This window comes from Ailuropoda melanoleuca, chromosome 7 (genome assembly GCF_002007445.2).
Source record: "Ailuropoda melanoleuca isolate Jingjing chromosome 7, ASM200744v2, whole genome shotgun sequence".
Lineage (NCBI taxonomy): Eukaryota > Metazoa > Chordata > Mammalia > Carnivora > Ursidae > Ailuropoda > Ailuropoda melanoleuca.
The window spans coordinates 80,924,976-80,950,957 of NC_048224.1; the positions used below are offsets into that span (position 1 = coordinate 80,924,976).

The 25,982-nt window shown below is 35.1% G+C and overlaps 1 protein-coding gene across 2 annotated transcripts in view; it reads left to right on the forward strand.

Annotated features, from left to right (window-relative positions):
* The window catches only part of INTS6 (integrator complex subunit 6), an 88,096-nt gene that overhangs the window by 41,282 nt on the left and 20,832 nt on the right, over positions 1–25,982 (forward strand). For both annotated transcript variants that reach the window (XM_011222991.3, XM_019798006.2), the window contains 3 exons: positions 14,524–14,707; positions 20,354–20,479; positions 21,890–22,044. In XM_011222991.3, the coding sequence (XP_011221293.1) occupies positions 14,524–14,707; positions 20,354–20,479; positions 21,890–22,044 (465 nt within the window). The remainder of the gene's footprint in view (positions 1–14,523; positions 14,708–20,353; positions 20,480–21,889; positions 22,045–25,982) is intronic.

A 25,982-nucleotide genomic window follows, 5' to 3' on the forward strand; every position in this document is an offset into this window, starting at 1 on the left:
AGTATCTGTCTGCTTTTTATTTCCGTATCTTGCCTTAATGTGCTGGTAAAAGTGGTGAGAATGGACATCTTTGTCTTGTTCCTAATCTTGGGGGGGTGGGGTGGAGAGTGAAAACTTTCACATGTAAGTGTGATGTTAACTGTAGGTTTTTTGTATACTCTTTTTATTGAGTTGTGGAAATTCTCTTTTGTTCCAAGGTTGCTGAGGTGGTGGTGGTGGTGTTTTTTTTTAAATCATGAATGGGTATTGAAATGTCAGATGTTTTTAATGCATATGTTTAGATCATCATATGACTTTTCTCTTTTAATTTTGTTAATTTAGTGAATTACATTGATGTAAACCAGCATTGTTTATGTGTATGTATATGTATTTGTGTGTGTATCCTTGAGATATATTCTGTAGGTGAAGAAGCTGATACACAATAGTTGTGATGTTACGTAAGCAAACGATAGGAACCCAGAAAGCAGTAACCTGAATTATTTGCTATAAAGTCAAGCAGAAAAACAGATTTTAGTAAGGTGACCGTATATGGCACAGTGTAAACATCAGATAGGAATCCCGATAAGTAGCAGGATGTAGCAAAATGGGAGAACATGGGTTTAAATCTTGGTTTTTCCCAAACTTGAAGTAATTTGGGCAAATGTATCAATCTCTTTGTGTCAAGGTTTTTTACCCTCCTCCTACCCCCAAGTGATAATTGTTTATTTGTTTCTAAGAAACATTATCTACCCATTCTCTACCCTCTTCAGCTTTTCTGAGATCAGGAGAAATGTGTTAGTTCTCAGCAGGGAGGTAACCTGTGATGGACTTGTATCTGGTAGTGTCTATATATAGCCAGTGCAGATTTTGGGCATAGGTGTGGGTCATTTAGCTCTCACTCAGGCTGAACTGTTTGCTTTGCTAGCACCTCATGCCAGGTGAAATTTTTATATTCTATTTTAGAGAATTAAAATGTTTCAGTTTGAAGTGAACATTTGGCTAATAATTACATTTACAGAAGGACTAGTAATAAAGGCAAGATTTCCTTCCCATTCTCATTCTCTTTTCACAAAGACTTTTAATTACTTGCATTTTTAATTGTGTTTACTCACATATATCCAGTTTTTAAAAGCTTTTATTGTGGAACTTTCAAATATACACAAAAGTAGGGAAAATAAAATAATAAACCTCAAGAACCCTTATCCAGCTTCAATTGTGATACACATTTTGTTGATCTTGTTTTTATCTGTTCTGCCCCTACTACCATTTTTAGGGGGAGTATTTTATTATATTTATTTATTTATTTTGAAAGATTTTTTTAATTTACCCTACGGAGAGGGAGAGAGAGACCCCACACGTGTGAGCAGGGGAAGGAGCAGAGGCGGAGGGAGAAGAATGGGAGAGGGAGGGGGAAAGACTCTCAAGTAGTCTCTGCATGGAGTGCAGAGTTGCACATGGGGCTTGATCTCACAACCCTGAGATCGTGACCTGAGCGGAAACCAAGAGTCGAACGCTTAACCGACTGAGCCACCCAAATGTCTCGGGAATATTTTAAAGCAAATTACGAACACTGTATCATTTCGCTCATAAATACTTCTGTATGCATCTTTAACATCTAAGGACATCTATATGTATCTGTCTACATCAGCAATGTTCTATAGCCTAATGAAACTTTAATATATTTTAACATTTTGTTAAATTTAATTTTTTTAGAGTAAACTCTATGCCCAGGGTGGGGCTTGAACTCACAACCCTGAGAACAAGAGTCACATGCCCTACCCACTGGGCCAGTCAGGTGCCGCTAAATTTAATTTTTAAATACAGCTAACTTTTAAATAATTAAGTTAAATTAACTTTATTTTTAATTTATCTTTATAGTGTCACAAAAATTTTAAGGGGTCCAATAAATAATAGTCTGATATCTAATTTGTATTCCAGTTTCCCTAATTGTCTCACAAATGTCAACAGTTGTTTGAACCAGAATCCAAACATGGGTCATACATTATATCTGATTGCTATGTATTTTTAACTAGAAGTTTCATAGAAGTTTAACAAAAAATTGGATTCCTAATTCTTCCTTGAAAATTTTTAAAGAACTTTTTGCTGTATAGTGAATTAACAATGAAATTTTAAAAATATGCTGTATACAATAGATTACCTACTGTACAATAGGCAATGAGAATAAAGGCAGTTGAAATTGCCAAATTTCTGAGAAGTAAAACTTCCCTGATTATGAGGAATTGTTACTGAGGAATCAAACATCTGGCTAAAGTCAACCTTTCAAAGCAAAGCATTATATCATCTAGTAATTATAATTGAAATAAAACGAAAACAAAAATAATCTAAGGTTAATCAATTGGAAATGCAAATGAAACATTGCTAGTCTTTAATATACCTTGAAATTATACTTTTCAAACTGAAGGTGCTAGTGAGATCAAGTTCATAAGCACAAGCTATAAAATAGGACTCTGATGTTCTTCTTAACTTCTAAAGGCCCAGAGGGATTCAGAAGAACCTCCAGACCCATTGTGGAAAGCCTTAAAAGTTTATGGTACTCAAACTCTATGGAAGGAAAAAGAGATGTGAAGTTGCATGGATAATTGTGTGCTGTTGTTGGAAAAAATTTTATATACATTTAATGTTAAATTTGGGGGAACCAAAGAAATACGTTAAATTGATAATATGCTTTAGAATCATAAGTTGTAAGTAATAGCTGTGTTGGAAGATTAAATGAGATGATTCAAGCAGGATGTTTAATTGAAACCCTAGTACAGAGTTCAGCAAATGATGAATTGTCAGCTTGTTAACTTGCTGTGTGATTTGGGGCAATATTTGGTATGAACAAGAGGTCTTTAAGCTTTGTCTTTTCTGCTTCTTGGAATTATCAAGAAAAGCTTATTGTTGTTTTTAGGGGGTACATTCTGTTTCCAGAAGATAGGAACATATATAACATGCTGTAGGAAGTTTTTTGATAAGTTTTCATACATGAAGTGGGAAGTGTTCTCAGTTACCTAGAAAATCATAGCTCTCAAAATGATTGAGAAAGCTCTTACTATTTTTTTATTGTTAATTTAATTTTTATTTATTTATTTGTCAGAGAGAGAGCACAGGCAAGGGAAGCTGCAGGCAGAGGGAGAAGCAGACTTCCCACTGAGCAAGGAGCCCAATGCAGGACTTTATCCCAGGACCCTGAGATCGTGACCTGAGCAGAAGGGAGATGCTTAACCAGATTGAGCCACCCAGGCGTCCCGCTGTTTTTTATTTTTAAATTTTCTTTATCAACATGCCTTAAATTAAACTTCTGACCTAATACTTAATAATTTATTACAGTTTTAATGTTAGATTCTTTATACTTTGAGATATTATTAACAATTGTGAGTAGTTACACGTTATTGTACATCTTTTGAGAAAGATACTTTCCGGTTGTGTGTATTTGAAACTTAGTTTTGTAGTTTACAAAAAATTATGCTTCAGATATTAAGTACTCAGTAATCATTTTGAGCATGTTGTATGGTCACTCTAATAGTAGAGGTGGAGAAAGTAAGTGTCAGGGCCTTGGACATGGCATATTCTATATTTTTTTGTCTATAATTGTTTTTCGTATCAGTCCCTTGCTTTTTGCTTTCATTAACCTTTTTCTTCCTCTCATTCCTATTCCTTTTGCCATCAGTCACCGTAGTGCTTTTCTTACACTGTTACATTAGCTCCTTAAGTTGTCTTGGTTTTTTTCAGCCTGTCCTACCATAGCAGTAATGATTCTAGAGCACACCACTTGAGTGTGTTATTCTGTAAAAAATGTTCATTGCTTTCCATCGTTTAATAGGTTCCTTTGCGCCCTTCACAACTTAGCTAATCACCTTATTTATCATACATCATTTATTCATTCAGCCGTATTTATTGAGTTTCTTCTGTGAACCAGACACTCTGCTAAGCTCTGATGTTCAGATGGTGAGTAAAAACAAACAGAAGCTCTGCTGTCATTGGCCTAGTTGAGAAGACAAACATTAATAAAAATATCACATAGATAAAAGTAAAATTACAATTACCATATATCCTGTAGAAGGAGGAATATGTGCTATAAGAGCTTACAATAATAAGGGCATACTCGTTGTAGTCAAGGAGGTCAGGGAAAGCTAAGATCTGAAGAAATGAGTAAGATTTACTACACAAAAAGCGGAAAAGATGACCATATCAGGTGGAGGGACTGTGCAAAGACTCTTTTTCCAAAAGGAGTATTTTTTTTTAAAGATTTTATTTATTTATTTGACAGAGAGAAAGTGCACAAGCAGGGGGAGGGCAGGGGGAGAGGGAGAAGCAGTCTCCCCGCTGAGCCGGGAGCCTGGATGTGGGGCTCTATCCCAGGACCCCGAGATCATGACCTGAGCAGAAAGCAGACACTTAACCTCAACTGGGTCACCCAGGTGCCCCCCCAAAGGGTATATCCTTTGAGAACAAGACTAGAAAAAAGCTAATGTGACTTAGTGCATAAAAGAAAAGGGATCATTGTATAAAATGGAAAAGAATGTTGTGCTTGACCACATAAGGGACTTGAAGCAATGCCAAATAATATTATTATTAATATAAAAGCAATAGGAGGTTATCCAAGGGTTTTATTTGGAGGTATTGAGTGGGGGGGGGGAGACAAATGGATTATTGTATTAGTTCTGCCAGTAGCTTGGCCAAGGAGCTTCTTGATGGTAGAAGAGATAGAAGTAGTCATTTTAAGAGATATTTGTAAGGTTAAATCAACCAAATTTGCTGACATACATTATATTACATTTGGGGTTGTAATAAGGAAGAGGGACATAGCTTCTTGCAGTACTGGAGAGAGAGTATGATATACCATTCACTGAGCTAGGAAATGTTGAAAGAGTATCATTTTGGGTGGAGGAAAATCATGACTTCAGTTTTGAATGTTGAGTTTAAGGTACCTTTGAGCCATTCAAGGGAAATGTCAAGTAGGCAGAAGAATATTTGGTGCTCAGAAGAGAGATCTAAGCTGGAAATGTTTAATATTATCTGAGTATAAATAGTAAATGAAGCTGTGGGCAGGGGTTGAGGGTTTAGAATATAAATTGGCCAAAGATTAAAACTAAGCCTTGAGGATCTGTAGCAGTTAATGGTATTGAAGGTAAGTCTGGATTATGGGTAAGGGTAGAACACAGAGCAGCCAGAGAAGAGGAGGATAAACCATAGAATTTTCCAGTGTGAAAGCTAAAGGAGGAGTGTCTTTCTAAAGAGTGGTAAATAGTTTTGAGTACTCCTGGGAAGCTATCTGTGAAAATTTCCACTAGATTTAATGGCACCATTATCTGTTTCTGTGTAACACATCATCATAAATCTTAGAGGCTTGAAACTGGTTTATTATTTCTCAAGATTCTGTGGGTTGACTTCATTCAGCTGGGTGCCTAACTGGGCCTGGAACATTGAAGATGGCCTTTTTTATAAGTCTGGGGCTTTGGTGCTTACTGTTGCCCGGGCACTTTGCTGCTTGTCCCTGTGGCTTCTGTCTCCATATGATATCTCATCAGTCAGTGGTTGTCTAGTTCAAGCTTCTTCACGAGGTGGCTGGCTCCAACGGGGGTGATAATGAAGTTGTGAGGCCTATGAAAGACTTCGGCCTGGAACACTTTTCCATGCTTGTCATTTACCACAATGACCAGAAAAAGATCATGGGTGACTTCGTGTGGGGATTGTTTTAGTGAACTGAAAAGACTAGGGAATGACTAGTAGGTGAAGAGAAAATTCCTTATCATTCTTTTGTATTTTCTCTAAACTTGACCCAAAATAGGTCACTAATTTCCTGAACACTTCTTCTTTTTTCTCCTTATATACTCCCTTTCCCTGAATGTTGTCCCTCTATTGCCCCCATATTAAAACCTTACCCATTCTTCTTCTTTTTTTTTTAAGATTTATTTATTTATTTGAGAGAGAGAGGGAGAGGGAGGGAGTGCATGAGCAGGGAGGGGGCAGAGGGAAAAGGAGAGGGGAGGCAGACTCCCCACTGAGCGCAGATCCCAAAGTGGGGCCCAGTCTCTCTCATGACCCTGAGATCATGACCTGAGCCAAAATGAAGGATCTGATGCTTAACCGACTGAGCCACCCAGGTGCCCCTAAAACCTTACCCATTCTTCAAGGCTTTCTTAAAATCTTCAGTTTCTCTCCTTCTTTGTACTTTACTCTCCAGCAGCTTTGAGTTTTAATTTAGCTTTTCATCCTAGTATTTGTTTGTTGTGTCTTCCCGCCTATATTTTTGATCATGATCTTCACTCTGCACACGCCACCCTCCAATCTACAGAAGATTCAGATTCTTAGTCAACTTTTCATTCTCCTAACTTACCCAGGTGCTGCTTTTCTGTGAGCCTTCCCTGGTTCATCTCCCAGATAATCACTTACTCCTTTTGTACTCATACATACTGTTACTTTGTACATATCAAAACATATTACAGTTATTTATTTACGTGTTCTTGAAGGTAGAAAATTACAGTGTCTTAATCTGTTGCCTTTCATTAAATAGTTCCCTAGTTGTAGCTTGATCTGTGATTTTCATTCTTATTTTTTTAAAAAGTCCTCACATGCTAACAATTAAAAATTATAGACTAATAATGACCAAAGTACTTCTCTGATACTGTGCCAAGTTCATTGGTACTAGGCCAGTGTATTAACTATAAAGAAAAGTGATGGTTAGGTGTGTGAGATAAAAAATTTTTGCGAGAAGTAATATATGATCATATTCTTTGTATCTCTGAATAAGGCAAGAATTTGGGAGTTATACTCTGTGTAGGCCTCAGTGGGAGTATGTCCACATATATGTAAATTCTCATTATGAATATCACACACTGAGCTAGGCTGAAGTACTTGTTACTGCTTCAACATACAGAATGGTTGTTTCTCCACCCCCTTACTCTAGGTGTCAGGTTTTGCAGCTCTCATAGAGATTAAGTACATACCTAGTGAGAGAGTAATCCTCCCAGCTCTCGAAGATAAGACTACCTGGGTTTGTGACCCACCACAAACATTACCATAGAATCCGCGTTTGTGTGTTTGCATCCACATCTGTATGTGTGTTGGGGCGGAAGGGAGTGCAGGTCTAGCGGCAGGACTGAGAGGTGCTTGTGTTCTGCGTGCAGCTCCCACTCTGCCCCTCTTACTCTAGTCCTTTTCTTCGGCTGTGGAAATGGGAAGGACCTCATTTATTTCATTTGACAACGACTGTGGTGGAGGGTGGGGCACAGAAAAGAATAAGATCCTTCTCCCTGCCCACTCTCAAACTGGGGGGATAGGTAAATAGGTGCCAGGTAAATAGTTCATTAAAACATTAGGTGTGAAGTACGATTATTAAAGGACTTACTATTTGAATTACTTCTGTAACAGAGCCAGTTGGCAGAACATCCAAGTACAAGGGAAACCTCCTGAGTGTTGGTACAGATCAGTTAGTCTTGACCCTCATGGTTGGCTCTGGTGGCCATCATCCAGGAGCCAGTTAGGTTGTGTACCAGGAGAAATCTGCTGGGTTCCTGAATTAAAGATGTTTTAAAAATAAATTTATGTCTTTTTCTTTTTTTTTTTTTTACTGTTCGCTGACTTTTATTTTTTACATCTGCAGGTCTAAAAAAATAAGTAGTAATGTGTAAGGATTCTGGTTATCTAAGGTTTTATAATACAGTTTCTCTTAAAGTGAGCTAGCTAGAACATCTCACATATTATTTGGCTTGATATAGTCCTTACTAAATCTTGACATAATGCCATGCTTTAGTAGGTGCTCAGTGAATAACAGAATAATTAAAATTTAAGTTGAGCCTTAGTCCATTCTTAACCCAGTCACAAATAATTAGGATTTGAACCTTAATCAAAAACAAAATAGTTCAGGGGCGCCTGGGTGGCACAGCGGTTAAGCGTCTGCCTTCGGCTCAGGGCGTGATCCCGGCGTTATGGGATCGAGCCCCACGTCAGGCTCCTCTGCTATGAACCTGCTTCTTCCTCTCCCACTCCCCCTGCTTGTGTACCCTCTCTCGCTGGCTGTCTCTATCTCTGTCAAATAAATAAATAAAATCTTAAAAAAACAAAACAAAACAAAGTGGTTCAATGAAGGAGAAATTGCACTTTTATAACATAAAGTTTGAGCAAGCCTAATGATAGGTTGTCACCTACCTAATCTGCCCTTTACTTTTTATACTTATAGAGAAATAAATTTTATTCTTTTTTAATAAGAAGTTCAGGAAAGACTCAAAGGTGAAAAGGCAGTAAGATAGAACTCCAAAGGAAAGAAGGAAAAATAGGACAGTTCTCCTAAATGTAAGTTGGAGTTACGTTTCCTTTTCTGTCAACTATCAAGATAATTACATAAAAAGTCTGGAATGGTGATATCAATGAAATCAATCATTTAAAATAATATAGAGGGGCGCCTGGGTGGCTCAGTTGGTTGAGCCTCCGACTCTTGAGTTCAGCTTAGGTCGTGAATCTTGGGGTGGTGGGATCAAGTCCCGAGTCAGACTCTGCGCTTAGTGTGGAGTCTGCTGGAGATTATCTCCCTATCCCTCTCCCTCTGCTTCTCCCCCTGTTCACTCTCTTCTCTCTAAAATAAATAAAATCTTTTAAAATACAATAAAATTAAATAATATAGAAAACTTGAATTGTATACAAGTAAAAATAAAAGTTTGTTAGTATAAACAATAATTTGCTTATTAATAAGTCCATTAGACTGAAGTTTTGCCAAGTATAGTATGAAGACCCTAATAAAGACCAATAATGTCATGATTATGGGAAAATTATTGTATTATTGAATTGCATATGATTTAGCCAGTTCTTAAAATTTGCAGTCCTTACATGGTCTAAACTTGATTATAGAGCAGGGATTATTTGAGTTTGTATCCTTCAAACGCATGTCTTCTGACATGGAATCTTATGTTACATACAACCTATCTCTAAAACGGGGAGAGTAATAGTACCTATCCTGTTGGTTTGTTATTAAATATATGAAAAGCTCATAGAATTGTGCTTGGCACATAGTAAGTGTTCAATATCCTAGCTATTATTCATGCTTATTTTTATTGTTGTTATTACTCAGGTACTTGGGAATTGCTAGAGAACAGCAGGAGGGAGAAAATATATTACTGCCTCTTTACACTGGATAAAGGAGTAACTAGGGGGAAAGCATAGGATGTTTTATAAAATAATTAAATTATTTATAAAATATACTAATTAGTGGGTTAAAATGATTAGATTTTTAAAGGGATGATTTAAAATTTTTTTCTGAAAGTAGTTATTTTCATAATTAAAGTTTTCTTTTTTCCATTTAATAAATTTGTTTTTTTATATGGTTATCTCAACACTTGATTTTTTAAAATGTAGATGATGGTTTCAGTAGTGGTTAGGCAGTATAATGAAGTGGTTAAGAGCACAGAATCAAGGGCTAGACCAGCTGGGTTTGAATTCTTTCTCCTTACTATTTACCATGTACTTTCCAGAAAGTTATTGGAATTCTTTGTGCCTCTGTTTTTATCATTTGTAAATAGGAATTGTATGGTGCTTGTCTCATTTGTTTATTTCTGTGGGTTAAATGAATTTTTATATATATATATATATATATATAATGAATATATATATAATGAATTAAAACATGTATGTAATACATATATGAACCATATATATACATATATATGGTTTAGAACAATGTCTGCCTTATAGTAGTAACTACTATATAAGTGTTGTTGTTAATGACTAATTTTTTTAGCATCATCAGTTTAGATACTTAACTTTGAATACTCTTATCTAAAGTCTCTTGCAATTAAGTTTTATAAAACTATTTTCCAGCCAAGTGTTCAGAAATAAGCCAATAAATATCTTCATAGCCAGTATTGTGGTTTTCTTGTTAGCTTATCCTCCAACACACCTCTAAAAAAAATTCCTTTAGGAACATGATCCCTTTCCTCTGAACTCTTTGAGTGGTGGGACCACATTTTATTATGCATCTTTAAATATCCAGGATCTAAACATTCATAATATTTGGTAGGTGAATAAAAAATGATGACTGAAAGAAGCATGCGTAATTTTCAGGGCATATTCTGCCCTCTTGCAATATATTTTAATAGCTAATCAAGGAGAACTCTTTGTTGGAGTCCTTAAAAATGTGGGACCTTTAGGATTTGTGATTATAATCTAATCTACAATTAAGCTGAGGCATGTATGAAGTTTTCTTGTCTTTGATTTTGTATAAAACATAATAGTTAACTACTTGATTGAACACTTTATTTGCTTTTGACAGTTATCTTCATATTAATGTATTCAGATATTCTGGATAAGAATAAATGATACAAAATTTCTACATATTTGCCAAGTTTTGTTCTTTTTTGTTGTAGATTTTTAAAAAATTTAGTAAATGAAACAACACTGCAGATTGTTAAGCTATAGTTTCCTTTTTTCCCCTACTCAGTGTTAACTTTCTTCCCTCTTCCCCACCCCACCCCACCCCATCATGAATTTGGTCTGTAGCTTTTTAGTTCATTTATCTTACTTTTACTGCATGTACATGTTACACATATATAAAACTAGAGTAAGTAATTGTTTAACAGTGCATACAGGTGCTTTTCTGTGTGTGTCATTTTGCATCTTGTTTTCTTTTCATCTGATACTGTTTTGATTCACAAATAGGCTCACACTTGTAGAGTCCCCCAATATAAGAAAAAAGGTGATAATTCTAGAACAGTGGAGAAAGGATTTTTTTTCAATAGTATGTCAACTGGGTATCCATTTGAGAAAAAATCTACCTCTACTTCTAGCTCATAGAACAAACCCAATTCAGGTTTAAATGTAAATGGTAAAATAATAAAACTTTTAAAAGAAAAAGAAGAAATTTTCATGATCTTTGAAGGCACAGAAAGTACTAACCATGGAAGAAAAAAAGTGTTAAGAAACTAGAAAGAACCCAAATGCTTATCAACAAAAAAATAAACTCCAGTACATATTCTTTCTCTATTCCTTTGTTCTTCTCCCCACCCCCCGCCCCGTCTTTTATACTCACGTGCTGTATGGCAATGGGAATGAATGATCTACACTTAAATACGCAACAGTGTGAATCTCAACCCAATAATATTGAATGGAAGAAGCCATAAGCCGAAGAGACCATATCCTATAATTCCATTTATATAAAATTCAAAATCAAGGAAAACTGATCAGTTGAAAAGGGATAATGAGTGGAAGGGCATAAATTAGTAAGTTTCTGTTTCTTGATAAAAATGCTAATTACACAAGGACATTCATCTTGTGAAAATTCATCAAGCTGTGCATTCATGATTTACGTTCTTTTATGTGTGCATGCATGAATTGTATATATTTTATATTAAAAAAATACTGTTTTGAGACCTATCCATGTTAGATCTTAGAGATTAAGTTTATTCATTTCAACTCTGATTTATAAACAGACCACAGTTTATTGATTCCCTCATTGGACTTCTAGGTTGTTTCCCGTTTCCTGTTTCAAATAGTGCTGTAGACAGTATTCTTTTACACGGTTTCTTGTAAACATATATGAGAGTTTCTTTAAGATGTATAACTAGAGATGGCATTGCTGGGTCCTAGTGTATGCTAATCTTCAGCTTATCAGATATTATCAAATTGTTTTCTGAAATGATTATATGTAAGAGTGGTGGAAATTTTCCATTGATACACACACACACACACACACACACACACACACACACATATCCATATACACTTGCCATCACTTCTGTCAGCCCTGGAAATTTTGCTAATGTGATGGGTGCAAAATGATATATCCCTGATATTTTTATTTGTATTGTCTGGCCATATGGATTTTCTTAGGTATTTTTTTCCCCATTTTTCACTATTGGGAATTACCTGTTTGTATTTTTGCACATTTTTCTTGTGTTTAATTTTATATTCTATTTCTCGATTTATGTGCAATTTGCCTTGATTCTCAAAGTCCATATATTCAGAAAGACCTCCATTTGTGTGATTTTTAACACACTGCTAGAATTTCAGTTGTAGCCTTTAGATTTGGAGTAATTGAACATTCTTAAGAATATTTTTCCTTCTGGCTCTTTGTCTTTTTCCTGTCCTTGTTTGCCTACCATTGCTTCTTCCAGTATTACTAGCACATTTCAGCTATAGGGGATTTTTTTTTTTCCTGCCCTGTTGATGAGGGGGGTAGTAATGATATGGGGAAGGGGAAATGATAAATAGAAAAATAAAAATTTGACAAGTTTATAAAAATGATATAACTATGTATAAAATATGCTTGTAACCATTCTTGGTTGTTTTGTTTATTTTACTTGAAATACTTTCCAGATCTGGCATTCCACAAAGGCCAGTTATTCTGTTGTGTGTCTCCCTTGTAGATGCTTATCATTATCTGATTTGTGTGTGTGTGTGTGTGTGTGTGTGTGTGTGTGTGTCTGTCTGTCTGTGAGGGTGGAGAATAGAGCGAGATTATTATCTGATTAGTTGTGTGTGTATGTGTATACAGTTTGGGGTCTGTCATTGTCCTATCCACTGCTTATATATGAGGTCTGTGCAGTGCTGTTGTCCAGTGGATTCTTGAGACGGTTCCATGTGTTGATTATATCCCACAGTAACTATTTTAACAGTTCAGAACCCTCTTCCTCCAGTGCTACTTGTGCTTCGATGTTTTTGTGATCTTAGAAAATGACCGAACACTTGGTAGTTGTCCCCCCCAGGTATGGAGGTGGCTGGTCTGGAGTAAAGGAGATGATGGAAATAGTGTTTTCCTCTTTATCTTCTGGCAGGGTGTGGTAATGTTAGCAAGGGCTTGGAGTTCCTGAGCTGTTTTCCAAGTGTCACGGAGCCTATGAGGTTAGAGAACCTTCCTCACAGAACATCCTGGCCCAGATTTCTTCAACATTCTGTCCTTACTGCCTCTGACTTCTGCCTTGAGTAGGATCAGTGCCAGAGGAAAAGCTCATGACTCCTGGCCATGATCACAAAACCTTGGCTGATTTTGATCTTGCAGCATACTCTCTTGGCATGAATCTTTTGGAGAGGTGCCAGTTTAGCAGAGCTTCACTAGGAATTCTCTTCTGAGAATAGAATCTGGTTTTTGTTTTGTTTTGTTTTGTTTTTTTAATGGTTTAATGTAACTCATGAAGAAACTTGAGTCTTAAGTTCAATCCCTAATTTATCAAGTGCAGAAATCTTTGAGGTGAGAAGTAGAAAGGCCAGAAGCAATACAATTATGTTTGCTGTATGACCAAAGCAGTATAAACTTTGACAGTTAATTTGGAATTGGTGATTTTAAAGTATTTTCTGTATTTTAGAGAAAACGCTAAATAAATCCCCCAAGTATGGTAATCCTGGGCTTTATTTTTAAGAATTATACAAGTGATGAAGATTTTTGTTTGCCTGGGCACCATGTCATTATCACACTTAAAATATGAATAATTCCAGTAACGCCTATTCCATCTTTTCTCAGTTTTCTCAAAAAATCTTTGCTTTTGATTCCTTTGTCTCTTATTCTGTAATGTTCCGTCAACCCTCCCCACTCCCCGCTCTTTGCCTTTTCATGCCACCGATGTATTGGAGAAGCCAGGTCATCTGTCCTGTAGGATGTCCCACTTGCTGGATTTGACTTACTGCTTCTTGTGGTGGTATTTAACTTGATCCTGGGTCCCCAGTAGATCCTGTAAACTGGCAGCTAGAACGAAAGGGTTGATGAGGTTCAGTTCAACCTTTCCTTCCCTTTCCCCTTTTCTTTCCTTTCAGTGCTGTGCACCTGCTATTGCATCACTTCTTTGTACACATTCTTTCTGGTCGGCCCCATTTAGTTATGCTAAGATTCGTTGGTGGATTCTCTTGGTCCTCTATTACTCGTTTGGTGCAGAGGTGCCCATTAGAATCACTTCAGTCTTCTAAGATTCTTAAGACTCCAAGATTCTAATTTAGCAGGTTTGATGGGGTTGGGGAAAGACGTCTGTTAAAAAACATGGAAAAATAAAAAGCCCTCTACCTTTACTCAGATGTGGTAAGAATCATTATCTTTAATATATTTAATATGTAATTAGAGTAACAAAATTTACTTTTATGCAGATGCTTTGGGAATATATGTTTTGTCAAAAAATGAAGCCTAATTAAAATTGTTAACTGGAGATGTTTGAGGCTGCTGTTGGTGTAATAGAAAAAGTACTGATTTGGACACGAGGCCAAGTCACTTATTCTCTCTGAGACATTTTTTAATCTAGAAAATAGGAATAATAAGATATTTATTATAGGCTTGTTTTAATGATTAAATGAAATGATTTATTTGGAAGCAGTCCAGCACCCGGTGGTTAGTTGAATGGAAACCTAAAAAGCATTACGGTAATAGATGTTTTTCAATTGAGGTCTTTAGAGTAAAAGCTTAAGAAAATTGAAGTAACAACCTCTCAGGTGCTTATTTTAGCCGTATCTTTATAAGCTTTGTTTTTTGAGTGATAGGAGACTGATGATGTATAGTTTTAATATATGTATAATTAATGTGGCCTTTTGGGAAAAACAGCATGTGGAATCTTATTTTTCCCCCCTTATTTTCAGCTCCATTTACCTCTTAATTCTCCTTTGCCTGGAAGTGAATTGACCAAGGAACCTTTTCGCTGGGATCAGAGACTCTTTGCACTAGTGTTGCGGTTGCCTGGCACCATGTCAGTAGAATCAGAACAGTTGACAGGTGTGCCTTTAGATGACTCTGCGATCACACCAATGTGTGAAGTGACAGGCGGTAAGTTTCTTTGCTGGCAGTAATTCAGTGACTTAAGGCAGAGTTTATTTTATCTGAATGTTTTAAAATGTACATTTCAAAAACTCCATGTTTGTTTTTGTTCAACAAGTTAATGTTAGGAATTAGTAAACATATATGGTTTTAAAACTACATTGATGAACATCTGTGATCTGATCTGAATGGGATTTAAGACTCTCAGATCTGAAATGAATGGTATTTTTTTCTACCCATATAGAAAGTGCTGGTATTTGAAGTTGTTAAACTTATGCCTTATCTGTAAAGATTACCAATGGTTCATGAATGCAGTAAAATTATTTTCTCTGAAAAATGAACAGAATTTTGAAAGTCATCCCATTAACCATGTAATGATTAGTTCCTTGGTTAAGTGCAATTTTCCGTAAGGGCAAAGAGGAAGCTAGATAGTAGGTTAGAGGAACAGGTAGTTAGGTCTTATCCAGCTAGTTCAGGTAGTCACTACATTAAGTGAACAATAAGGATACTCTTGAAAGAGAGTAAGTAAATAGACTCAGAATTTCTGTTATGTGGGATTGGTCAGCAGATGGGTTAAATTCATACGGATATGTATTGAGTGTCTACTGTGTACCAGGCATGGTCTATGCTTTAAGACTGCAGTAATGAATATGACAGGTAATGGTATTCTTGCTTTCATGGAGCATTTTAGTTTTCACCTAAGGAATTTACTTTAGTACTCACCTAAGGCTCTACTAAAATATCCAAATCTGGCATACCACTATTTCACCTGTGTCGGGGCCCATGGCCTTAGTCTCTAGACAGAGTCAGTGCTCTGTTGAGACTCCGTGACAGCCAGCCATGTAAGTTAAAGGAAAATCTAAGGTTTAATTAATATTTTAGGTGCCTTTCTTCTAAAATTCTCAGACAGAAAGGGTACCCTATACAGTTAAGTGAAGTAGATAAGTTAGGAAGTTACTTTTCACATTATTAAATGTTTCTATTTATAGAAGTACCTTCTGGTAAACTCTTGTAATTCCTTCACAGTTTTATTTATTTTAAAAAGGTTTGTAACGTACATTTTTAAAGGGAAAAAGCTATCTAAATTTGAAAATTCACTGTTAACAATTCCTTGTGCATGGATGATATTTTTCAGTGGCAGTCCTCATTGTTTCTGTGGGTAGATTCACATTTGTATTCAGAAAATTTTTAGCTTTCAGTCTTGGACTGACCCAATTGCTAAAATCCTGTTTTGTTTTGTTTTGTTTTGTTTTTTTAAGCTCTAAGGCTTTTAATTAACAGATTGAAGTCCTTGAAGCTGTAATTTACACACTTGCCTTGGAAATTTTTTATTATATATTACTTAGTTTGAACTCAGAATTATGATAAAGTTATGGACTGTATGTAGTAAACTTTTGTCTTCTAGGATCAAGAATATTCAGAGTGTGAAGTGAAGGGAGTGGTATAATCAGAGAGGGTCTGCAGTGAACCTGAGACATCATATAGTAGTTAATATCCTTGCCTTTGGGCAGTAATGTACTAAAGCTATTTTGTTTATTCTTGGAAGGGAACATCTCCAGAGGAGAAGATTCTGAAGTCACCCTTGGTAATATCTTTCAGTGACCCAAAAACTTTGGTCAAGAAATTAGGAAGCTTCCCTAAATGCACATCCCGAATCTCTCCAGATGTAGTGGTTTATTTGCCTCTTTTCTTGCTTTTGCTATAGGAATAATGAGAAGCTCTTCAAATGCCACTCACCTTTTCATAGATCTGAATAATATGTGTTCTTTATTATTTTAAAAGAATATTTTCTAAGGAAAGTTTTGAGGATAAAATACTAGAAAAATAGAAAGAACAGAAAAGCTAATATCCGCTAGTATTGCACTATCCAAATATATAATCTCTACTAACAATTAATGTGCATTTTTTTACCTTAATGATAAGGGTAGTGTGTGTACATTTACTTATCCCATTATAAAGTAATTCATGTTCACTAAGGAAAAGTTGGAAAGAAATGTGCCTGTGTTGCCAAAATCGTTAATATGTTGTTATGTTTTCTATATATAATCTAAAAAAAATTGTGTAATTGTCATTGTAAGCATTTTTCTTTTATTATCAGGTAATTAATGAGTATCCACTCTATGTAACTGTTTTTGATGCTGGGAATATAGCAGGAACAATAAACAAAGGTTAATTTTTGGACTATGTGACAGATAAAATCATAAAATGAAAAAATAATAGTATTTTAGAGAGTGGAAGGTCTCCAGTCTCTGGAGTGGAAGGTCTTTGAGGAGGTGGCTTTTTTTATAAAACCATAAACCTAAAAGATATGCTTATACTAGTTTGAATTGACTTAATATATTCCTTATCCTTGGAGATTATTATGTATGTTTAAAGAAATAAAAAAAACAACATTCATTCTTTTATAAATTATACATCTCTAACCTTGAAGTTTTAAAGCCATTTGTTTTAATAGGGATTAATCATACTTACTTGTGTCTTAAAAATATTAATCCCTCTAAAATTATTGTTACATTGTGTTTACTGAGTCTTTATTGTGGTGGAACTGACCTACAGCATATTAGTTTCAGGTGGATAGCATAATGATTTGATACTTGTATATATTGTGAAATGATCACCACAGTAAGTCTACTTACCATACGAGCAGAGATCTGAATAATGGAATAAACCATACAAAGATCTACGCAAAGAAAATAGTAAGGGAAGGAACACACTCTATTTTTTTCTGAGTGATAGGAAGGCTGATATGACTGGAACTTACATAAGGGAGGAGTAGAGGGTAATAGGTGGATTTAGAGCAGTTAGGTAAAGGTCAAATACTGAATAGTCTTTTAGGCTATAATAAATATTTTTTATTTTCCAAGTGTGATGAGAAGCCATTGGAGGGCTTTTTATAGTAGGTGACATCTGATTTCTTTTTCTGAAAGATCACTTCAGGTGCTAGATGAGAATATACTGTCAAGTAGCAAGAACAGAGGCAGAGAAGCTAGTAAGCGATGATAGCGCTTTGGTTTAAAGTGTTGGATTTGGGAGTGGCGAGAGGTGGTCTGGCGCAGAGTAGAACTGAGGATGAGGGCAGTGAAAGCAGAATGAATCAAGGATGATTTTTAGATGACTCACTTGGCCTGAATAACTGGAGGTGAATGGCTGTGGCATGGACTGCGATAGGGACACTGAGGAGAAGCAAGTTTGGAGGAGGTGCAGGGAATATCAAAGCAAAAAATGCCTAGTAGAAATGATGGTGGAAGTCTTGAAGATAAAAAGCATTTTATAAGAATTGTAAGACATGTAGAGTAAATAAATTTAACTTTCTTAGCCTCTATAAGGATTGTTGCCCAACTTACTAGAAATATTCTTTTTGCCTCTTTGCCATTTTACTAAAATGCTGGTGTAGTAGACTTCTGTGGGAATTTTTTTTTCCACTTCTGCCTTTAGACTCACTATATTTAGTTTGATTTTTTTGTGGACCCTACATAACAGTAAGTGAGGCAGCTTCTTGATTTGAAGGTATGTGCTTGTAAGCGTTGATAGTAGAAACTGCTTCAGTACGGTCATACATTACAAGGGATGACTTTTGATCTAGAGAATAAAAGAAATGTTACATAGGATATAGGCACACTTTGTAAGGATGGCAAAAATTGCTATTTCCTCTTTAACTTTCAAAAAGAATGGATTTTTATTATTTGCCAAGTGACTCAAGTTTAAAACTTTCTCTTTAATTTTCATAAAGCATCTTTGTATTCTTTTTTATACTAAGATTATAACTCTATACTCATATTTTCCTAATCAATTAATTGATGATGACACAGGTTAGAGGAGCAGAGAGAATTGCCACAATTTTACACTTAAAAATTTTTGTTTTTTAATGACTTCTTGGGAATGTGCTTTCATTTCAAGAAACAAGATAATTCAACCTTTATATAATCTTCCAAATACTTTGCGTATCAAGATGTTCAATCTTTATATGTATTGCTTTCTCTATATGTTTGACTCAGAAAAAATATTTTAATTTATCAATTCTTTCAAGTAAGTGTGATTCCAGATAGGCATTCTGTTTTGAATACTGATTTCAAATTAACATCATGATTTCCAGGGAACAAAGTATACCCAGCTTAAAGTTTCTGATACCCTGTAAAGGTCTGCATCTTGGGTGTACTACTGTATTGACTTGGATAAATTAACTTTTCCATGCTTTAGTTTTCTCATTTATAACATGGAGAAAATAACCCATATAAGTTGCTAGGATTAAATAAATTAATATGATAAAGTGATTAAAATAGTGCCAGGTATGTAGACAGTAATTGGTAGGTATTTTTATGATTATGACTACTATTATTGTATGCAGGTAAGTTGTTTGTTATTTGATACTTGTTTTTCTAAGTATAGCAGACTCTGACGATTTGAATCCCACTACTGCCTAATGTTTTCTCTTCTGAGTAGCCTTTAACAAATCACATGTCAGGTTAAAACTGATCTGAGTAATTTGATATGTCAAATATCAATGATATAGCTGTGTTTGAAAATAATTGGTGGAATCAGAAAAAAAATGTAGAACTTTCCCATATCAAGCTTATTGTGCAAATAACATTGTAAGGTGTTTGATTAGACTGTTTTAGTTGTGAAGGTTCTCAGCATTGGTTTGGATCAGCGCCTATGATAGAAATATGATTCAAGTTACTTATGTCCTTATAAATATCATAGTAGTCACATTAAAAAGGTGAAATTAACTTCAATATATTTTAAGTGAGTAAGTACAAAATATTTTAACATGAAACTGATATTTAAAAATGATTGAAATAGTTTACATTTTTTTGTATTAACATTATAAAATCAGTTGTATATTTTATAGTTACTATACATCTCAATTTGGACTAGTCATATTTCAAGTTCTCAATAGCCATGTGTAGCCAGTGATTACAGTATGGGACAGCACAGGTCTAGATACATTTATGGAAAATCCCTGTTTAAGAAATCTTTTCACTAGTATTTTTTCTTAACCACTAGCATTTTAATGCTCTGTACTAAAAATCCTATAGATTAAAACATACAAAAGGAAAATTCATTTAAGATAGGTTAATTCCCGAGTATGCAAGCCAAAGGAAATTCAGAAAAAGCACATGCTACCATTTATATTAAAGTGCAAATATGTCAAGTATGCAGTAATTTCCAGCAGGCCAATTAAATAATTGAGTATCTGCCATGTGCTTAGCATTACTCTTAGTGATAATACTTTTGTTAGGCAGGTGTAAGATTTTGAAGGTAGTTATTAGATGTTATGTATGTGTATTAAAGATAAACTATATTGGGTAATAGTTGGAGATCATTTTATATATGTATTTTAAGTCATATTTTACATAATATACATATATAATATACATATATAAGTATATATGCAGTGTGATTTTTTTCATTATTTGTTCAAACCAAATTTCTATTTTCTGTATATCTACATTTAGAAGAAAAAATGTACATTACTGTTATAAAGTGGAATTGTTGGTTGATTGAAAATAACTTTTTATTCATTTTTCCATAAGGTAATGAAATAAAGTCAAACTTTGCCATTGAACTTTTGTTAATAGTGTCAGAAACCCAGCTGCGGTTCTGTCTTGCTAAAGGTAGAAATTTCTGCAACTAACTTTTTTCTTTTTGTCTCAGGCCGCTCATACTCTGTATGTTCTCCAAGAATGCTTAATCAGTGTCTGGAGTCCTTGGTGCAGAAAGTGCAAAGTGGGGTGGTAATAAACTTCGAAAAAGCAGGACCAGATCCTTCGCCTGTAGAAGGTATTATTGTACTTTTCTAATAGACATTCTAAACTTTATCACTGAACTAGAACTGAAAAATTAACTATGATTTGGCTCTAAGATTGACAAGGCCAAAATATTAATATGACAAAACGGCTATTGGTAAAGAGGGAAGATTAAACAGGAAAGTGAAGATAAACTGATGATGGTTCACTAGCATCACTTTTTTATATTGATTGTTCATAGCCTGAAATTTTATAGGAGCCAAAAATGTTATTAGGCATTTACAGATTAGCAGCCTCATATTTCCTTTTTAGTAAGGCCGCTTTGCCTCTCTCCAGCATATATGCCTGTCCTGTGTCCCTTAACTCACAAGAGTGTTCAATCCTAGGTGTTTAATTCAGCTACATTTTTTTCTAAGGATCAAACTGGTCAGGAACAAATAAATGGTTTGTGTGGTTACAAAAATGAGGAACCAGCCTTTGCCATTAAGCTGGATTCTATTAACTCTAGTGAAGTCCCACCTGACTTTATGTTAATATTCTGTGATCATGAACTATTTATATTGGCTAGAGGCTATAAGGGGTTACACTAGAACCAATGGACAGCTTACATCTGCGATCCTCTGTGTAGTATGACATAGCTTATAACAAGAATTACAAAGGCATTAATGACACTTGGCAGAGGCGATCCACTAGAGTGGGTAATTGGAAGAAGAGAAAGGTCATAAAGATTTAAAAAACTAGGTACTCTCAGAGGGGGATAATAGGGAAAGAGCAGAAAATGGTAAAGTTTATATAAATTGTGTCTCTGTGTTTGGTTTAAAAAAACAAGCTTTTTCTTTAATTGAATCTTAGACATGGAATTTATTCTTAAATTATTTTAATATTTGGCTTAGAGTTAGGCACCAAGTAAATGTTTACTGAACTGTGGAAGACAGTTGCTATTTTGCTAAAATTATTTTAGATTGAAGGTAGATGCCTCATATCTGGATTTGCATATTAAATTTTTTCTAGTTAATTATGCTGTAGTTAAAAATGATTTTAAAGAAGTCTTCATTTAGCAATACTTACCTAGTATTTACTAAGCCAAGTATGACGATGAAGAGATTGGGTGTTTGCCCCTATCATCTGATAGGGAAAACATATCATTCATTTTAAACAAGTATCTACTATAAAGTAGGTTTTACCTATTCTGAATGGGCAAGCAAAGGATACTGTGGTACTGCCTTTCAGCTGCTGAATTTACAGACTTTACTATTTCATGAATTTTAATCTAAATGTTAAGTAGTCATGATAGTAGAACCATTCAAAAAAACAGGAAAATTCAGAATTGAAGAAGTATTCAGACATTTTTATTATGTTAAGTAATAGTGGATATAATTTAACTTCTTATGTTTTTTTTTTCTTAATGATACATACCTTCTTTGTCTTAATTTCTTTGCTACAGATGGGCAGCCAGATATATCAAGACCTTTTGGATCGCAGCCTTGGCATAGCTGTCACAAACTCATATATGTCAGACCAAATCCTAAAACTGGGGTTCCTATAGGTCATTGGCCTGTTCCAGAATCATTTTGGCCAGATCAGAATTCTCCAACACTAGTAAGTACCAAAAAGACTGTGACTTTGTAATAGTAACCGTTTAACTGCTTTTCATAGTAGTTTTAAGTACTGCTACCAAAGGTGTGACTAATTAACAGGAATTAGGTGTTGAAAGTGCTATGGTAAGGTATTATGTGATTTAGTATACTGTATCGTTCATTATGAATAGAAAAAAGGTGTCATAGACAAAAGGTGTTGGTTTCCTTTAGAATCTAATACTATGCTTATGTTTTTACTATTGGCATATGGGTGCAGAATCATAATGTAACAAGAGTTTCTCTTTGGTCTCTAAATATTCATATAACGTATAAAGATTTGTCTCTAGGACACAATTTAGAATTTAAATGAAAGTTTAGAAAATAATTCCAATTGTTTGTAAATTTATGTTGACTTTTGTGTTTTTAGGTTATGTTCAGTACTTTCATTCTGGAAGTTTTAAGTAGAAATGACTTTCTGGTCTTGTTTATATGAATTATTTTTAGAAATAGTGAGGTTTGGGGCACCTGGGTGGCTCAGTCATTAAGCGTCTGCCTTCGGCTCAGGGCATGATCCTGGCATTCTGGGATTGAGCCCCACATCAGGCTTCTCCGCTGGGAGCCTGCTTCTTCCTCTCCCACTCTGCCTGCTTGTGTTCCCTTTCTTGCTGGCTGTCTCTATCTCTGTCAAATGAATAAATAAAATCTTAAAAAAAAAAGAAATAGGTTTATTGAATGATCATTGTGAATTATCAGTAGACACTCTAGGGTTCTGATAGTGATAGGGTAAATTTTTTCAAATTAATAGCTAGTCAATGATGTTAATACACTATTTTTTCAGAATAGCTTTTTTTCTAGTATCAGGGTATCATGGGATACTTTGCGGGAGAACATGTTAGTAGTTCTTTTGCTAATACCCTTAGAAGATAACAGTTGTATTTCAGAGATCATTAAGGAGTTTTAACAATGTTTCATGCAGATACCATTTTTTTAATTAAACTGAAACCTTTCTGAAACCTTTATACTTTATTAGTTTTGTAAGTTTTTAATTCCAGTAAGCATACAGTATTATATTGGCTTCGGGTGTATGGTATAGTGATTTAGCACTCCCGTACAGCAGTGCTCCATACAGCAGTGCTTATCACAAACTGCGCTCCTTAATCCCCATCACCTGTTTCACCCATCCCCTCACCACCTCCCTTCTGGTAGCCCTCAGTGTGTTCTCTACTGTTAAACTGAGTGTTTCTTGATTTCTTTGTCTTTCTCTTTTGTTTTGCCCTTTGTTCATTTGTTTTGTTTCTTAAATTCCACATATGGGTGGAATCATGTGGTATTTGTCTTTCTCTGAATGACAAAGGCCCAGCATTTACTCTAGCTCCATCTGTGTTATTCAGATGGCAAGATTTTATTCTTCTTTATGGCTGAATAATATTCCATTATGATATGCATATACCATATCTTCTTTATCTGTTCATCAATCGATGGACACTTGGGCTCCTTCTATATCTTGGCTATTGTAAATAATGCTGCTATAAAGATAGGCATGCATGTATCCCTTAGAATTAGTGTTTTTTTATTCTTTGGGTAAATACCCATGCGATTATTAGATGGTAGAGAAATTCTATTTTTAACATTTTGAGGAACCTCCATACAGTTTTCCACAGTGGCTGCACCAGTTTGCATTCCCACCTGCAGTGCACTAGTTGAAACCTTTACACTTTAGACCTATATCACCTCTTCAGGGCAATATTTACTTTTATTTTATACAAGGTCTATAAAGCAGTATTTCCTCTATTTATTAGGGATTTAGTGAAGTAATACATGAAATTAAGGCTTTATAAGAAGTATCTTTTTTTTTTCCTTTCTTTTTTTCTAATTGAATCATCATAGTTTTAAAATCTGTCCTTTATAGAAAAGCTCTTAATTTCTTTAGCCATTTTACTTTCTCTTCTGGAGCCCTTTCAACTTTCATAGACTAGATACCATATTTGTATGAAATATTGTCTTGTTGGTTATTCATTCTATTGTGTTTAACACCTATAGTAGTATGTATAGTACTTGTTGAGTCCTAATAGAAAGAAATCCAAAACCAGTGTCACAAGCATTATCTATTAATATTGCTTTAGTGGTCTATTGCAAATTGTTAGATTTTGAAGTGTGGGTAGGATTTCAGTTGGGGGAGGAAACAGTATGAGAAAAAAGTTTGGAAGTAAAAAAGAACAAGGTGAGGTTAGAGGAATGAGAAATAATGAGTACAGGTGGGTCATAATATGTGTGTAGGACATTGAGAGTCCAAATTGCTCTTGACTTTAAATGCAAGGTTAAGAATTTGAGCTTTTCTCACTGAGGTGGGGCTCACAGAATAAGTGAAGATGTTTTTAACAGAGTGCTGCTTTAGGAAATATAATCCAGTAGTTTTCATCTGCAGCAAAATTAAGAGATAAATTGGATGGAAAGCAGGTTATCTAGAGGGCTGTTGCTAGGATTCATGTAAGAGATTATAAGACAATGACTTAAGATGGTGGAAGAGAGAATCATAAGAAAGAGACAATATTGAAAAGAACTGGCAAAATTAAGTAACTGAAGGATATTAGAGGGGAAATGAAATTTTTATAAATAATAGTATTCAAATAAGATGTATTGATACTGAAATGTGATTTCTTAGACTGATTCTGCATTTAAATCATGGCTCCTCCAGTTATTAGCTGTATTTTGGTCAGTTATTTTCTCCAAGCCTCAATTTCCCATCAGTTAAATGGAGATAACAGCTATCTCATGGGATTGTTTTGGGGATTAAATGAAGTAATAAATGCAAAGTTTTCTTTGCCAAGTTCTAGAAGACATTCTCCCCGACTAGCACACATTTTTCCTCATGGTTCTCAATATTTTCATTCTAAAATATAAGTGAGTTTCATGGACTGATTCAATAAGATAATGTGTCAGGTACATGTGAGATACAGGAGCACAAGATGAGTAAAACACAGTGCTTACCTTTTGGAATCTTACCATTCCAAAGGAAGGTCAGACTTGTACACATAATACGGAACAGTGTGCGAACTGTACTAGGTGCATGGAGCAAAGCCCAGAGGAGGTGGTGCCTAACTAACTGCCTGGTATGTATTTGGAGTACAGGGCGAGAAAGAGTGTCAGGAAGGAAATTCTTAGATGTTTTACTTGCCAGTTCAGACTTCAGAACTTTGTAACATACAAGGGAGAAAATATTAAAGCAGCCAGGGATAACATGAAACCAGGGGCATGAAAAGATGATGATCTACTTGGGTAACTGCAACTGGTTTGGCATGGCTGGCCACAGGGCATATATACATGGTGTAGTGGTCGAAAGGCAGATAGGGACCAGATCATCAAGGATCTTTATATATGATATTTAAAGAAAAGAGTCTGGGTCCTATTTTTAGGCAATTGGCTTGCTACTTTTACCAAATAATTTTAGATAGGGAAATTACATGATCATATTTCTATTTCGTGGCTGTGGGATTGATTGGAGGGAGCTAATTAGAGAGGTTAATTAAAAATGAGCAGTTGTTCTAGTCTAGTCTGAGAAATGATGAAGGCATAAATTAGAGTACTAAGAAACAGAAGATAGAAATTTCTAAAGAGATGAGAGTTTATTATTGGCAGAGGGCAGTAACTAAATACTGAGCACCTGCCGAGTTTATATGTTCTGCCCAGTGGCTTAGAACTTGTGAGATTTTATCTAGGTCTTTGTGACAATTAAATAATGAGGACAAGGAAGAGATATTAAGGATAACACCTAGGTTGTTTCTTTGTTTTTGTTTTTAAAGATTTTATTTATTTATTTGAAAGAGAGAGAGAGAGAGAGCACGAGCGGGGTGAGGGGCAGAGGCAGAAGCAGACTCTCCACCGAGCAGGGAGCCGATGCTGGCTGGATCCCAGGACCCAGATGATTCCAGGCGCCCCAACACCTAGGTTTTTAAAACAGGT